Genomic DNA, 16,162 nt, shown 5'->3' on the forward strand with positions numbered 1-16,162 from the left:
GTTCTGAAATACCTCTCCCAGACCCGGCTGACACGTATGTAGGCAGAATATGCTTTAAATCTACAGTAAAAAATAATAGAGAGATTCATTTTCTTTTTCTTCATGATTGGGTTTCCACTCCTCATGTCGTTTCAAGATGGAACAATTTAGTGGAAAATATATTGTGGAAGAAGGTTTGGACTCTTCCTAACAAGTATCTTCTGGTAAATAAGGTCAAAGAGATTTCTTTTAAGCTTATTCATCTGTACTATCCTGTAAAAACCTTCATTGTGTCTAAACTGAAATTAAGTATAGATGTGAACTGTACTTTCTGTGATTCACAACCAGAAACTCTCTTGCATCTTTTCTGGTATTGTGATCATACAAGAAAACTTTGGCAAGACATTTGCCAGTTCATTGTAGACTATATATATAAAGACTTTGAGCTTTATTTCAAGGATGTCTTGTTTGGATTTGTTATTTTTGAGAAGCAGCAGGAAAATTTATTTTTTCTTTCCAACTTAATTATTTTGCTTTTGCTTTTCATAGTTTTACATCCACAAATGTAAAACTATGAAAGTGACCTCCCATTCTTCTCACTTTCAAGAAGATGTTAAGATCTATATTAAATCCTTATCTACCTCCTGAAACAAAAAGGCTAGTAAAACTTTGAATGTATGCTCACTTTTTGGTGTCTTTGTATAATCTTTATTTAAGATTGTTATTTTGTTTTGTGGGGAGGATTGTTATGTTTATGTGATCTGTTTAATTGATATTTCCTCATTTATTTATTTATTTATATTATTTATTTATTTTCCTCTCATTTTCATTGTGATCATTTTCAATGTTTGGCCATCCCTGAACCTCCGGCTCTTTTTTACACTTTTGTACTTTGTAAGCAAATGTTTAATATTAATAAAAAAAGCTTGTTCAGAAACGATAAAAAATAAATAAAATAATAAATTTTTTTATTAAAATTAATAAAAAATAAAAAAATAAAAAAAATAACGTCTTTCTCCTAAGGCGTCATTTAAATAAACAAATATTTGATTTTTATGAGCCCAAATATTCGAATGCAATATTTTTGAAAGATGCCCATCCCTACAGTACATCATATCAAACGCTGAAAATTAAACAATTACTTACTAGATTAAAAAAATGTGACCAATAGGTAAAACCCAGAAAGTGCAGTGCTATAAAGAATGAAACATAAGCTCTGCTGTCTTAAAATAAATAAACTTCAATCTCACTGTAACTGCTGTACAGTATAATGATACTAACTCTAGTTTCTCCAGCTTGAATTGTGGGTTCATCAGTAGATCACTGAGGTTTTTCACTTCAGAGTCTCCTAGATTATTCCCGCTCAGGTTCAGCTCTCTCAGGTGTGACGGGTTTGATTTCAGAGCTGAAGTCAGGATGACACACTGTTTCTCTGTAATACTGCATCTATTCAGACTGAAGACAGAAAAAGAAAATGACTCAAATCCATGTTAAGTTCATGTGTGAGTTAAATGAATCATGAATAAATGTCATACAGTCACTAATAAACCAGCAAAAACATGGAAACTTAATGATATAAACGAACAAACCAAGACAGGAGCGTTTGAGGACACTAGTTACAATCCGAGTCTGGATCCGTCCTCACTCCACAAATAAGTGAATTTATCACTCTAGATTAATATATAGGATCAATATAGAAACAATAGAAAAATGAACTATGGTCTATTTTCACATTTTTAATAAAAGAAAAAATAATTGATCAATTATTAAGTCATTTTAGATTATAATTTACAATCTCTAAACACACATTTTGCTTAATAAAAGAAAATGTAGTGAAAAGTACCATTAGTCCAATATAAATGTAAGATTTCAGAATAATCTATTTGTGTCACAGTTTTGTTGTGTTTTATTATCATGGTGTTGCTGTCTGTGTGTGTTCCCTAGTTAGTGTTCTTGGTTAATTAGTTCCTGCAGCTGTTCTGTTTCACTTTAATTACTCTGTGTGTTTAATCCAGGGGTCCAAACTCTGTCCTGCAGAGTTCAGCTTCAACTCTCCTCAACACACCTGTCTAGAAGTTTCTAGTAAGAGCTTGATTATCTGGTTCAGGTGTGTTTAATTGGGGTTGAGCTGAACTCTACAGGACCCTCCAGGAGCAGGATTGGACACCCTGATTAAGGCCCCGTTTACACTAGTGCCTTTTCATTTTAAAACGCATAACTTTTACTACGGTTACGCCTGTGGTTTACACTACTCCAGTGTTTCTGAGACTTCTGAAAACGCTGCAGACCCTGTTTTAGTTTGAAAACACTGGGGTTGTGTTTCAGTGTAAACGGACCAAAACAGAGACTTCTGAGAACGATGGTGTGGCTGCCCACGTCCACTCTGTGTGTCCTCGACGACCGTGTGAACAATAACATGGAGACTGAACTGCAATCTTTGCTGGTTTTGTTGTCATTTTTAGCAGCCATTGATCAGTTAAACTGCATTGTTTAATACTGCAGCTACTGACATGCACAAGAGGAAACTGTTTACACTTGAACACACATGCCCAGTGTGCATGAACGGTCATGTGACATGTGTTTTCAGTTGTGTAGTGTAGACGGAGATCGTTTCTGAAACGCTGTGTAAACGCCGGTGTAGACGAGGATCGTTTTAAAACAAAAACGTACTAGTGTAAACGGGGCCTTAAACCCTTAGCTCTTCTCTTTTTTCTGTTGTTTATGTTGAAGTGGTTGTGCTTTATTTCTCCTACATGTTAGATTTGTGATTAAAGACAATGTTTGTCACGTTCTGAGTTTGTTTTTTGATTCTCTTTCTGTTCCATTCATGTCTGAGTTTCTTTGTATATCTTCTAGTTTGTTAATAGTTCAGTCCTCCTCGAGCGCTACAGATGATGTGACTTGTGTCCTGTTGACTTAAAATAAACTAAACAGTAAATACAGTATAATGATACTAACTCTAGTTTCTCCAGCTTGAATTGTGGGTTCATCAGTAGATCACTGAGGTTTTTCACTCCAGAGTCTCCTAGATTATTCCAGCTCAGGTTCAGCTCTCTCAGGTGTGACGGGTTTGATTTCAGAGCTGAAGTCAGAGCAGAACAACCTTCATCTGTCATATCACAGGAACTTAAACTACATTAGAGAGAGAGAGAGAGAGAGAGAGAGAGAGAGAGAGAGAGATATTTTTGATTTTTCAAGCATCTTTATTTAACAAAACTAAAAAAAAAATCACTTCAAGTCACATAACATCAAAAATTCCACAAAATTTAAAACATTTTATAAAAAAAGTGCAAAATGAAGTTCATTTTCAATAACGGAATAAAGCTCCTCTATGACACCATATTCTTTCAAAAATATTTAAGGAGTCCATAGCTTTGTAAAAATGAAAATCAATTAAAAGCCTTGATTTGATCATAGCTGCAAACACCCTTTCAACATTATGATTGATTCTTTGCTCAATTTTTTCTCTTCTGCTAATGTAAATGGCCATTTTGGCATTTCCCAAAATAAAATTAAGCAATTGACAATCATTCTTTCTTTTTTGAACATATTTAAAACCCAAAATAAACCTCTGCACAGAAAACTTCTCATTAAAACAATTTAAAAGATTTTGCAAACCATCAAATAAAGGTTTAAGTCTTGAGCAATACACAAAAGTATGAAAAACGGTCTCTTTCTGAAAACAAAAAGGACATTCATTGCTAATATCTGGGTTCAAAACAGAAACAAAAGCATTTACAGCAATAATGCCATGCAGAATTCGCCATTGTAGATCTCCAGCTCTTTTAGTTAACGGTGGCTTGTACAGTGCTCTCCACTCTGGTCTAACATTATTACTCATCTTAGAAACAGTACGCCACGGTGTGTCAATTCTTTCATGTAATCCCCTTTTGTTAAAAACCTTTACACAAGCTTTATACATTTTTTTCCCATTACTTTCATACAAATCTATATCTGTCACCAATTCAGATTCCAAAAAAAATCCTGTACAATCACCTAAATTTTGTGAAAGAAGCAGATTTGGAAACTGGTCCTTTTCATTAGGGATAAATTCCCCTTCACTGTAACCTTGAAGCATCTTTAATTCTTCTATTATAAAAGCAGATTGTAACTTCTGTAATACTTGTGTAACAATTTGAATGGATTTCACTCCTAAAAGAACAGCTACATCCTCAGCTTTACCAAAACTTGGCCCAGCCACTTTGATTAAACATCCAATTGTTATAATCTTGGATTTAATGAATGCTGCAGTCATTGTCCCACATGCACCCAAAATGTCCAAACGTGATCCATAGATCAGGGGTTCCTTCAATAGCCAGAATAAAGATGACGTAGGATCAGTTCTTTTCACCTTAAAGAGATCCCATACTTTAAAAAGATTCCTGTAAAACTCTGGCATCCTAGATGTGTTGACTTTTTTGGGATCCAACAAGAACAAAGGCTTATCCAAGCATAGTCCTTCAGCAGTCTTTAAAATCATACTGGCCACTGGCCTCCAGCTTAAGTTCTCTGGGCCAGTAAGGAATCGCTGTATAAACTGTAAGCGAAAAGCTGCAGTCCTACTTTGTAAATGTACAAGCCCTTGCCCTCCTTCTTCTTTTGGTAAATACAATACATTATGGGGTACCCAATGCATTTTTCCCCCCAAAAAAATCTATTAATATGGATTGGATTTTCCCAAGTAAATATGCAGGTGGGTCTATACAAGCCAGTCGGTGCCATAAAGAAGAGGCCACCAAATTATTAATAATAAGGGTACGTCCTCTATATGATAAACTCTTTACAATCCATTTCCATTTCATTAAACGACCTTTAAGTTTTTAAAGTTTTAAGTTTTTATTATTCCCTCCCAATTTTTTTGAACAATCATTTCATCTCCTATAAACACTCCCAAATATTTTAAACCATCTTTTTTCCAAGTTAACCCATTTGGGAGTGTTGGAACCCCTCTTTCCCACTTTCCTATTAACACTGCTTCACTTTTACCCCAGTTAATTCTAGCTGAAGAGATGACTTCTAAATCCCTTAATGTTTTTAATAATGTGTCTACATCATTTTGCTTATTTACTATTATGACAACATCATCAGCATATGCTGATAAAACTAAAGTGCTTTTACTGGCTTGTATAGATACCCCTTCTAAAACTCTCAATTTATTTAAAAGTGGTTCGATTGCTAGTGTGTAAAGTATCCCAGACAGAGAACATCCCTGTCTTACTCCACGACACACTTTAAAAGGAGCACATAAGCCACCGTTAACTTTCAATACACTCTCAATGTCATTGTATAAAACTTTTATATATCTAATAAAATCATAACTAAAACCAAATGCGTGTAAAGTTTTCCACAGATAGTCATGTTCTACACGATCAAACGCTTTCTCTTGATCCAAGGAAATCAAACCCATATCTATACCCATCATTTTAGAAACATCAAATAAATCTCTTATTAAATGGATATTATCAAAAATTGATCGTCCAGGTATACAATAGGACTGACCAGAGTGGATTACCTCCTCCAAAACCCTTCCTAGTCTAGTAGCTAACACTTTTGAAAGCAACTTATAGTCACAGCACAACAAGGATACAGGTCGCGAGTTTTTTATGTCTCTCACATCACCTTTTTTCTGCAAAAGGGTAAGGACCGCTCTTCTACAGCTCAGCGGCAGAAGTCCTCCGACTAGGCTGTCACTGAGAACTGCCAGCAGATCCTCCCCTATCACAGGCCAAAAGGTTTTATAGAACTCAACTGGGATTCCATCTATCCCAGGAGCCTTACCATTCTCCATGCTTTGGAGAGCTTCATGCAGTTCACCTAGGCTTACAGCCCTCTTGAGTGCTGCATTAGAGTCCTCAGAGACCTTTGGCAGTTCCTCAAAGAAACACTGCTCAACAGACTGATTCTCCTCATGCTCACAACTATAGAGTTTTTCATAAAAAACATTTGCTCTTTTACGAATTTCAATAGGGTCTGATATCAGAGAACCAGTCTCAGAAAATAAAGAATGTATAACACGTTTTTGACCGTTCTTTTTTTCTAGACTAAAGAAGAATTTTGACGGCAAATCCATCTGGTCTATATCTTGAAATCGTGACCGAACTAGCGCTCCCTGTGCTTTCACTCTTTGCATGTCAGACAACACCGATTTCTTTAAAAAAAGGCCTTCAATATGTGTTTGATTTCCACTTGACTGTGCCGCTTCTTGAAATTTCAGAATTTCATCCTCTAACACTCTAATAGATTTAATTATATCTTTTGTGACATTATGAGTGTACTGTTGACATAGTTGCTTAATTTGAGTTTTACCAAACCCCCACCATGTTTGCAAAGACTGAAAACTTGCTTTTTCATTCCTAAAATTTTCCCAAAAGAATTTAAACGTATCTATAAAATGTGCATCACTTAATAAATTTGTATTAAAATGCCAGTAAGCACTTTTCAGCTTGACAAAGTTTAAAGTTACTGTACTTATAACTAGACTATGATCAGAAAACCCAACTGGGGTTATGAAGCAGTTCTTGAAAATGCTAAGATGGTGTTTAAAACAATATAATCTGTCAAACCTCTTTCTAAAGACAACCTATTATCACGAGCATGTGTCCATGTATACTGTTTTAAATTCCCATTTAGACACCTCCATACATCACATAAATCATTTGTTTCAACCACCTGAGTAAGTCGTTTACGAGAAGGCATATGTGGTTCTACGTGATTCCTGTCTATGTTACTTTCCACACAATTAAAATCTCCACCCAAAATTAAATACTCTTCACTATTACATTTTTACAAATTTTCAGCAAGAACATGTAAAAACACCATTCTTTCTGATGGTAAAGTTGGGGCATATACACAAATAAAAACAAAAGTGTGATTCTCAACCTGAGCTCGAATCTTTAGCAGTCTACCTTTCACAACCTCTTCCGTCTCAATAGAACAGGGAGTAAAACTATTAGCAAATAAAATAGCAACCCCTCTGCTAAATGAAGATTTATGACTTAAAGAGAGACCTTTAAATTCTTTTTCCCATTCAACAGCATTGGTTACATCACTATGTGTTTCTTGTACAAGTAAAACATCAATTTTTTTTTGACTCATAATCTCATACATCACTGAGCGTTTTACACGATCTCTAGCACCATTCACATTTAAAGACGCAATGTGAATGTCACCCATTTGAAAATAAAAAAGTAAACTTAAACCATAAAGAAAAAAGCAGCCAATAAGGGCCAAAAGTTTGAGCCAACTAACTGCCATTAACTTTTTAACTGGTTTTGTAGCTTTGTCACAAATTTTTTCAATCTGTATACCTCTTTGTTTGTGAAACATCCTTCACTCATAAACATCCTAGTATTTTCCACAAAGCGTTTAATGTCTGGAAAATAGTCAGCAACCTGTACCCCCCTCAGATTTTTTGTCAGGTTTAAAAACTTCCTAATTTCCTCAGTATCATAATCTTTACATGTCCATTCATTCTGGGAACAACTAGAAGCACCAGAATCGGAGAAATCGCTCTCGCTGCCAATATCATTCAATTCACATCAGACTCCTTTTCATTTTCTGTTTTTCTAGCTTGTTTCGATTCAGAAACCTTGTCTTTCTTTTTTCTCTTTAAAGGCGTTTTAAAAACAGCCTGATCCATATCCATCATTAAACTATCACCTAAATTAACACTCTCGGAAGGGGACATTTTGTTCAACCCTACACTAACATGTGAAATATCCATGTTCTGATCAGCCTTGGACTCATTTCTGGCAACAACAGTGACAACTAATTCATTCTCTCCATGCATTTTTTTCTGCGGCCTGATTCACCTCTTCTGTCTTTGAAAGAGGCACCGTATCAGTTGTGTTACTAGTGGATGGCCTGGGCTCAACTTGGCTTGGATCAGAAACATTATCTGTTAATCCTTCCTCCCTGACACCATTTTCACTTGAGGCATCTTGTGCGTTTGTGCCATTTTTGTCTGGACAAACATGCACAAGATGTCCCGTTTTACCACAGCCAAAGCACTTCATCACATCAGTACTTACAAAGACGGTGTAATCAAAGTCATCAACCCTTAATTTCAGATTCAGGTTAAGCTCATTCCTATTATCTTTCAGGATCATATAAACAAATCTCCTAAAAGATACTACATGTTTAATCAAGTCCGACTTACTTCCGAGAGCGATTCTTTTCATAGGACTGACTATCTTTCCAAAACGTGACAGTTCTTTGTTTAACATTTCGTCTGTAATGAAAGGTGGAACATTAGACAACGTGACCTTCTTCGCAGGGGTAGAAAGGGGAAGCACTGGGGTAAACAAACCGCTAATTACCACTCCTTTCTCCACAACTTCGTTTGCTTTCTCGACTGAATTCAAAAACAAAACCATAGCGTTATTCATTCTAGATGCCGCTAAAATACATTCATGGCCAACGACATCACCAACGGCATCAACACTCCTCTACATTCACCGCGGACACCACTTTCACTCCGTGGCGCCGTGTGAGAGACTCCAAACTAGTGCTTGTGTTTTGGGCTGCCATGCTTTCCAGTGATACACTGGTTGGCGACGGCCAAACCCCCCCAAAGAAAACAAATTCACCACTTGATTTACCACAGATATCAAAACCCAAAAAAAAGAAAAGAAATAGAAAAGAAAAAGAAAGCAAATATTCTTGCCACAGTGGGCAAAAAGACCACTCACACTCACCACGCACCCCTCACACTCACTCGACAGATGCCCACGCATGCGCAGAGAGAGAGAGAGAGAGAGAGAGAGAGAGAGAGAGAGAGAGAGAGAGAGAGCAGAAAATAAGACAGAAGAAAAACGTCTTGGGTTACTTGTGTAACCCTGGTTCCCTGAATAGGGAACGAGACGCTACGTCATATGACGTTATGGGAACCTTCTGCGTGATTGCGTCGTGAAGCACTCTTGTATCTAACCAATGATGAGACGAGACGTCGGAGGCGGGTGACGTCACGGACCAGGAAACTATAAAGCATACCCAGAACAAAGAACGCTAGCTTCTGGATTATGGCTGAAGCAAGACGCTCACAGGTATGCCAGGGATACGGCAACGCGACGTAGCGTCTCGTTCCCTATTCAGGGAACCAGGGTTACACAAGTAACCCGAGACGTTCCCTTTCATGGGAACTGTCGACGCTACGTCATATGACGTTATGGGAACACTGTCCCAACTACGCCGTAGAACCAAGTACCTGTCTGTTATCTTGTAGACAGAACTGACGACCCCGGAGTGGAGCCTATATCCAGGTTATAAAACCTAATAAATGTGTGCTGGGATGACCATCCAGCTGAATCACATGTGTCATTAATGGATACTCCTGACATTAAGGCCTTTGAGGCCGCCATACCCCTAGTAGAGTGGACACGGACAGCTAATGGAGATGGCTGTCCGGTCGCCTCATAAGCAAGTGAGATAGCCTCGACCACCCACTTGCTCATTCTCTGCTTAGATGCTGGGCCTCCTTTCTTAGGAGATCCGTAACACACAAACAATTGATCTTTTTTACTCCACAGGGCAGCTCTGTGGACATATGCATCTAAAGACCTCACTGGGCAGAGCAGATTGAGTTTCTCCTGATCCGAAGTTGTAAATGTAGGAGGATAGAAGGCCTGAAGTACGATGGGACCCGGGACGTTGGTGGGGACCTAAGCACATAGCCTGGTCTAGTGTGCAGGAACGCTTTGACCATTCCAGGTGCGAATTCCAAACACAAAGGAGCAACTGAAAGTGCTTGAAGATCTCCTATTCTTTTAAGAGATGAAATAGCCAGTAGAAATATGGTATTTAGGGTGAGGAGTTTCTCTGAAACTTCCTCTAGTGGTTCGAAGGGAGCCTCAGCTAACCCTTCTAATACCACGGCCAAGTCCCAGGCCGGAGTCCTTGTACGTACTGAAGGCCTCAGCCTCAGAGTACCACGGAGGAAGCGTATAAAAAAGGGGGGTCTCGACCTACCGAGGAATCCCCCAGAGGAGCATGGCCGAAATGGTCGCAACATAAACCTTCAAGGTTGAAGGGGATAAAAACATCCGAGAAATTGTCTTGGAGAAATTGAAGCACAAGGCTAATAGAAGAGTGGACAGGGTCCACATTGCTTTGTCTACACCAAGTAGAGAACAGTTTTCATTTATACGCATACAACTTCCTCGTGGAGGGAGCTCTGGAGTGGAGTATGGTCTCCACAACCTCAGTTGGGAGACCAGCATCTATGAGCCTGGCCCCCTCAGAGGCCAGGCCCACAGTCTCCGTAGTTCTGGGCGTGGATGAATTATCATGCCGCCCGCTTGAGACAGGAGGTCCTGCCTGAGAGGAAGCTCCATCAGGGAGCCATCTAGAAGTGACAGTAGGTCTGAGAACCATATTTTGGTTGGCCAGTATGGGGCTATCAATATTAGACTGACCCCTTCCTGGCGTACTTTCTCCAGAACTCCCGGGAGCAGAGCGAACAGGGAAATGCATACAGACGCAGCCTCGGCCACGTCTATACCATGGCATCCAGACCCAATGGTGCTGGATGAGATAGGGAGAACCACAGTGGACACTGGGTTGATTCCCCTGAAGCAAATAGGTCGACTTCCGCTCGACCAAAGTTTTCCAAAGTGAGCTCCACCACCTCAGGGTGGAGTCTCCATTCCCCGGGCCTCGGCCCCTGCCTCGACAGGGCGTCTGCTCCCACGTTTGATGCCCTGGGATATAAGCTGCTCTCAGTGAGAGGAGCTTCCCATGGGCCCACAGGAGGATCCAACGGGCCAATTGCATAGTTGGCGAGACCGCAGACCCCCCTGATGGTTGATATGAGACCACCGACATGTTGTCCGTGTGGACCAACATGTGATGGGCCCTCAGGTCTGGGAGGAAGTATTTTACTGCAAGAAATACCGCCATCATTTCCAGCCGATTTATGTGCCAGGAACTATGATGGTCCTCCCAGAGACCCTGAGCTGAGCAACCACTCATGATCGCCCCCCAGCCCGTGAGGGAAGCATCCGTCGTAAGCATTACGCGATGACAAGGAACCACCAACACAGGTACCTGGGACAGGAACCAAGGCTTTTTCCACACGACCAGAGCACGAAGGCATCGCCGCGTGACTTTGATCGTGCAAAAAGGATTTCCCCTCGGAGAAACCCCTTGGTCCTGAGCCACCACTGCAAGGGTCTCATGTGCAGCAGGCCAAAAGGTATCCCGTTGGACGCAGCTGCCATGAGACCCAACAGTCTTTGAAACCGTTTAACAGTGAGTGACTGGCCTAGTTTCACCCCATTCACGGCATTAAGAATGGAACTCACACGAGCAGGAGACAGATGTGCCTGCATCGTGGTGGAGTCCCAAACTACCCCTAAGTAGTTGGTAATTTGAGCCGGAACCAGCACACTTTTCTTGGCATTGAGCCTCAGCACAAGCCTCTTCATGTGTGACAGAACAACATCTCGATGTTGAACTGCCAGATGTTCTGTTTGAGCTATAATCAACCAGTCGTCGATATAGTTCAGTACGCGGATGCCCTGGAGTCTCAGTGGAGCCAGAGCTGCATCCACGCACTTCGTAAATGTGCGGGGTGATAAGGCCAAAGGGAAGAACCCTGTACAGGTAAGCTTTGTCCCCGAAAGCAAACCTGAGGAACTTCCTGTGTTGAGGATGGATGGATACATGAATGTAAGCATCTTTCAGGTCTATCGCAACAAACCAGTCCTCGGACCTGATCTGTGGGATAACCCTCCATCCTTCTTTGGAACAATGAAGCACTGGTTGTAAAACCCTGACAGCTTGCTGGGAGGAGAACCCCTTCTATAGCTCCTTTTTGCAAGAGCGTCATAACCTCCTGTTCCATTACCAGAGACTGCTCGGGGGCCACCACTGTGGGAAGGACCCCAATAAACTGGGGCGGGCGAGACCCGAATTTGTAACCCTTTTCTATTGTGAGCAGCACCCATTTTGAAATATTTGGGAGAAGTTTCCATTCTGCCAGAAAATTTACTAAGGGAACCAGTCTCTCGAGACTGGCCTCTGGTGTTTTTTGAGCACTTAATTCGGCGCCCTGAAACGGCGGACCGGCAAGGAACAGCCGAATCAAGTGATGACCGGCCCTCCTCGGAGGGTCAGTGGAGACCGCTGCGCCCTGAAGCACACTGGGTGGCAGGGTTAGCAGAACGGCCCCCTGAGGGCGCCAAAGAGGGATGGGTACCAAATATTTTAATACCCGACCCTCTCTGGAGGGGGCTGCCCTCCAATGTCCCTCGCCACTGGCATCAGGACCTCTTCGAAACCTTCTTGGTGATAATTACAGTCCGCAGATCTGTGTTACCCCACAAAGACTTCAGCTGTGTCGCCTGTCCCTGTCCCCAAGCTTTCTGCGGGGGAGCACGGGTGGCGACACTTTCTTTGGATGAACGGTCAGACCAGTGCCCTGAAACGGCGAGCCGGCAGGGAACATCTGAACTGACCGCTCTACAGCCCTCCTCTTTCTTGAAGGAACACTGGAAACCACTGCGCCCTGAAGCACACGAGGTGGCAGGGTTGGCAGAACGGTCTCCTTTATTTTCTTTTAAATTCCTCAGAATTTAATGCATTTTAATGTATTCAATATTTCATCTAATCCTCAAATTAAATGCAGCCAGATTTTTTGAATACAAAAGAATTATAGCTCGTAATAATTCGCAAGGTATTTTAGGGAAAGAGAGAAAGGGAAACTCCCGTCTACTCAGTTCCCTCCAAATATAAATACACATATATATATATATATATATATATATATATATAAGATTACGGACACGTGATCTATGCGCAGCCTCGGCAAACGCGAGACCCGAGCCGTATATTCTCTCTTGCAGACTTAATCTACACGCTGCCTCGGCAACGCGAGATCCGAGCTATAAATTCTTTAATGAAAACTCAATCCACGCGCTGCCTCGGCAACGCGAGATCCGAGCCTTGCGTTAGACTTTTATTCCCTCGAGAATAAAGCCAACAGGAGTGGAGCTAAAAAACTCCCGCTAGTGCATGCTTCTCTTCGGGACATTTTTTTTTTTTTTTTTATGAACGAACACTGCTCACTGTCAGTTGTGAGCTGACGTGCATGCTCCACTCCCAGCAAACAACACATAAACCGCGTGTATCCCCACTCGCTTTATAATGTAGCACAGGGGGAAACGCGATTCAAACTGCTGTTCACTATTGATTTGTTATAAACGTGTGATTTTGAAACACGATATGTGTATGAGGTGGCGAGTCCTCAGATCGATATCACAATATCCACCTCCTCAGAGCTGGACATGTGAAATACCGGTGCCTCAATCCGGGGGAAGAAACCGCAGAGCGTGCTTCCACCTGGGAGACGGCACTGAACCTGGCAGGTAAGGGCAGAGAAAGGGCGGCGCCCGTCTCTAACCCCTCTGTCAGATCCAATTGTGAACCCCACGAATGGAGCCTCCGCTCTGCCTCAGCAGAAGCGGGACCCGATCCGCGGGGAACACAGGAACACAGTGTCCTGAGAGTGAGTTTTTTACAATGCGCACAGACAGCTCCCTCAAGAGCTGCCTGGGCATGCTCAACTCCCATTCAACTGCTGTTTTTCGCCATAATACGTGTCTTTTTTATATATAAATATATGGATTGGTGTGAGATACTCTTGTCCTCAGACGAAGAGATTGTGACTTGTTTATGTAATAAGACAAACAACACCAAATAAGACACACGATAACACAGAGCGCTTGCTGAAGACAACAGAAGCTAGCGTTCTTTGTTCTGGGTATGCTTTATAGTTTCCTGGTCTGTGACGTCACCCGCCTCCGTCGTCTCGTCTCATCATTGGTTAGATACAAGAGTGCTTCACGACGCAATCACGCAGAAGGTTCCCATAACGTCATATGACGTAGCGTCGACAGTTCCCATGAAAGGGAACTCTTTATTCTGTAAAGTCACATCATCTTCATGATCAAATAAAACAGACAGAGGAAAGAGATCATCATCTTTATTTCACCAGATCACAAAATACTAAAAGGTGAAAATTTTGCACAATTATAATGTGAACTCAGACTCATTGGGCCTCATTTATCAATCTAACGTAGATCTGAGCGCAGAAATCATCTTACTACAGGGTTCACGTGTGATTCATCAAACATTAGTATGCTGCCAATCCCATCGTACGAATGATCGTATGTTGATAAATGTGGCGGCTGAAAACAATCCTCATTTAAATATCACCCTCTATAAATTCTATTATATATATATATATTATAGGCTAGTTAATTTTGTTCTGTTTTTCTCCACAGAAGCGCTGTGTGATGTGATGATGTGTGAATCCTCATGTTCTGCTGTTTATGTCACTATTTGTGAATGTAAAGATAAACTCCTGGAAAGAAACAAACATTTGTGGTGTTTTTAATGGGTCACAGACACACATCTATTCTAATTTAATTTAATTCTAATATGACATTCTGATCTTAACGGTTCGATCGATAATGAACTTCGGTTGTCGGTCAGGAAAATAATCTAAACTAGATAAAAAAGTTTGTAGACAAACTTTAAGTTGGCTTAAAAAAGTCTAGCCAGAAAGATTGAAGTAGTTTTAAAAGTTTGAAGGTTTAAGTTTTAGTTTAGTAGTTTTAATAGATAGACAGACAGCGAGACAGATAGATAGATAGATAGATAGATAGATAGATAGATAGATAGATAGATACAGATAGATAGACAGACAGACAGACAGACAAATAGATAGATAGATAGATAGATAGAGAGACAGATGGACAGATAGATAGATAGATAGATAGATAGATAGATAGATAGATAGACAGATAGATAGATAGACAGACAGATAGATAGATAGATAGATAGATAGATAGACAGACAGATAGATAGATAGATAGATAGATAGATAGATAGATAGATAGATAGATAGATAGACAGATAGATAGATAGATAGATAGATAGATAGATAGATAGATAGACAGATAGACAGATAGATAGAGATAGATAGACAGATGGACAGATAGATAGATAGATAGATAGATAGACAGACAGACAGACAGATAGACAGATAGATAGATAGATAGATAGATAGATAGATAGATAGATAGATAGATAGATAGACAGACAGATAGATAGATAGATAGATAGACAGATAGACAGACAGATAGATAGATAGATAGACAGATAGATAGATAGATAGATAGATAGATAGATAGATAGATAGATAGATAGAGAGACAGATAGACAGATAGATAGAGATAGATAGACAGATAGATAGACAGATGGACAGATAGATAGATAGATAGATAGATAGACAGACAGACAGACAGATAGACAGATAGATAGATAGATAGATAGATAGATAGATAGATAGATAGATAGATAGATAGATAGACAGACAGATAGATAGATAGACAGATAGACAGACAGATAGATAGATAGATAGATAGACAGATGGATAGACAGATAGATAGATAGACAGATGATAGACAGATAGATAGATAGATAGATAGATAGATAGATAGTATAGACAGATAGATAGACAGATAGATAGATAGATAGATAGATAGATAGATAGACAGATAGATAGATAGATAGATAGATAGATAGATAGATTAGAATAATTAGAGTCTCAATGGTTTAGAAATAGAACATAGAATGGCAGCTAATGGAGTCTGATGAGCCTCTCCAACTGTCAAAATTTGAATTCTGACAGTTGGAGTTTGAACAGTCTTGGCTCATCTGAACATTCCGTCAATGAAAGTCAATGGGATTTTTTCCAGATTTAATAGTCATTTTTAGGAAAACCGTGAGTCGGATCAGTTAGTAAAGATAAAGCACACTAAGTCAGAACAGTCTGAAGGTTTGAGCCCAATCTGGTAGTTCTAGCTTTAAACCTCTAGGAGGAGCTAGAGTCAGAAATCAGTTTAAATAGCATAATGAACAAAATGCTCTCATCTCAATTCTCCAGCAGATTCACTATGCTGCACCCAAGTTCACACTAACACAGAAACTTGTGTAAACGAGCTGAGACCTGACGTGAGATCTGATCATAGCCACCGCTCACGCTCATATTGATAAATGCCAAGTTTTGTGTGGAAACGGCCGTACGCCCAATTTTCTGTCATAATACGTTTTGTTTCATAAATGAGGCTCATTGTGAGATATTGAGAATAAAGTGTTTTAGTTTAAACTGTTGAAGTGA

General features: G+C 40.2%; 1 protein-coding gene across 1 annotated transcript in view; it reads right to left on the bottom strand.

The window, feature by feature from the left end:
• Positions 1 to 16,162, bottom strand: part of LOC127504736 (NACHT, LRR and PYD domains-containing protein 12-like) — a 595,457-nt gene that overhangs the window by 7,989 nt on the left and 571,306 nt on the right. The window contains exons 125-126 of the mRNA XM_051879684.1: positions 2,938 to 3,111; positions 1,261 to 1,434 (exon numbers count right to left, since the gene is read on the bottom strand). Coding sequence (XP_051735644.1) covers positions 1,261 to 1,434; positions 2,938 to 3,111 — 348 coding nt within the window. The remainder of the gene's footprint in view (positions 1 to 1,260; positions 1,435 to 2,937; positions 3,112 to 16,162) is intronic.

This window comes from Ctenopharyngodon idella, chromosome 2, assembly GCF_019924925.1.
Source record: "Ctenopharyngodon idella isolate HZGC_01 chromosome 2, HZGC01, whole genome shotgun sequence".
Lineage (NCBI taxonomy): Eukaryota > Metazoa > Chordata > Actinopteri > Cypriniformes > Xenocyprididae > Ctenopharyngodon > Ctenopharyngodon idella.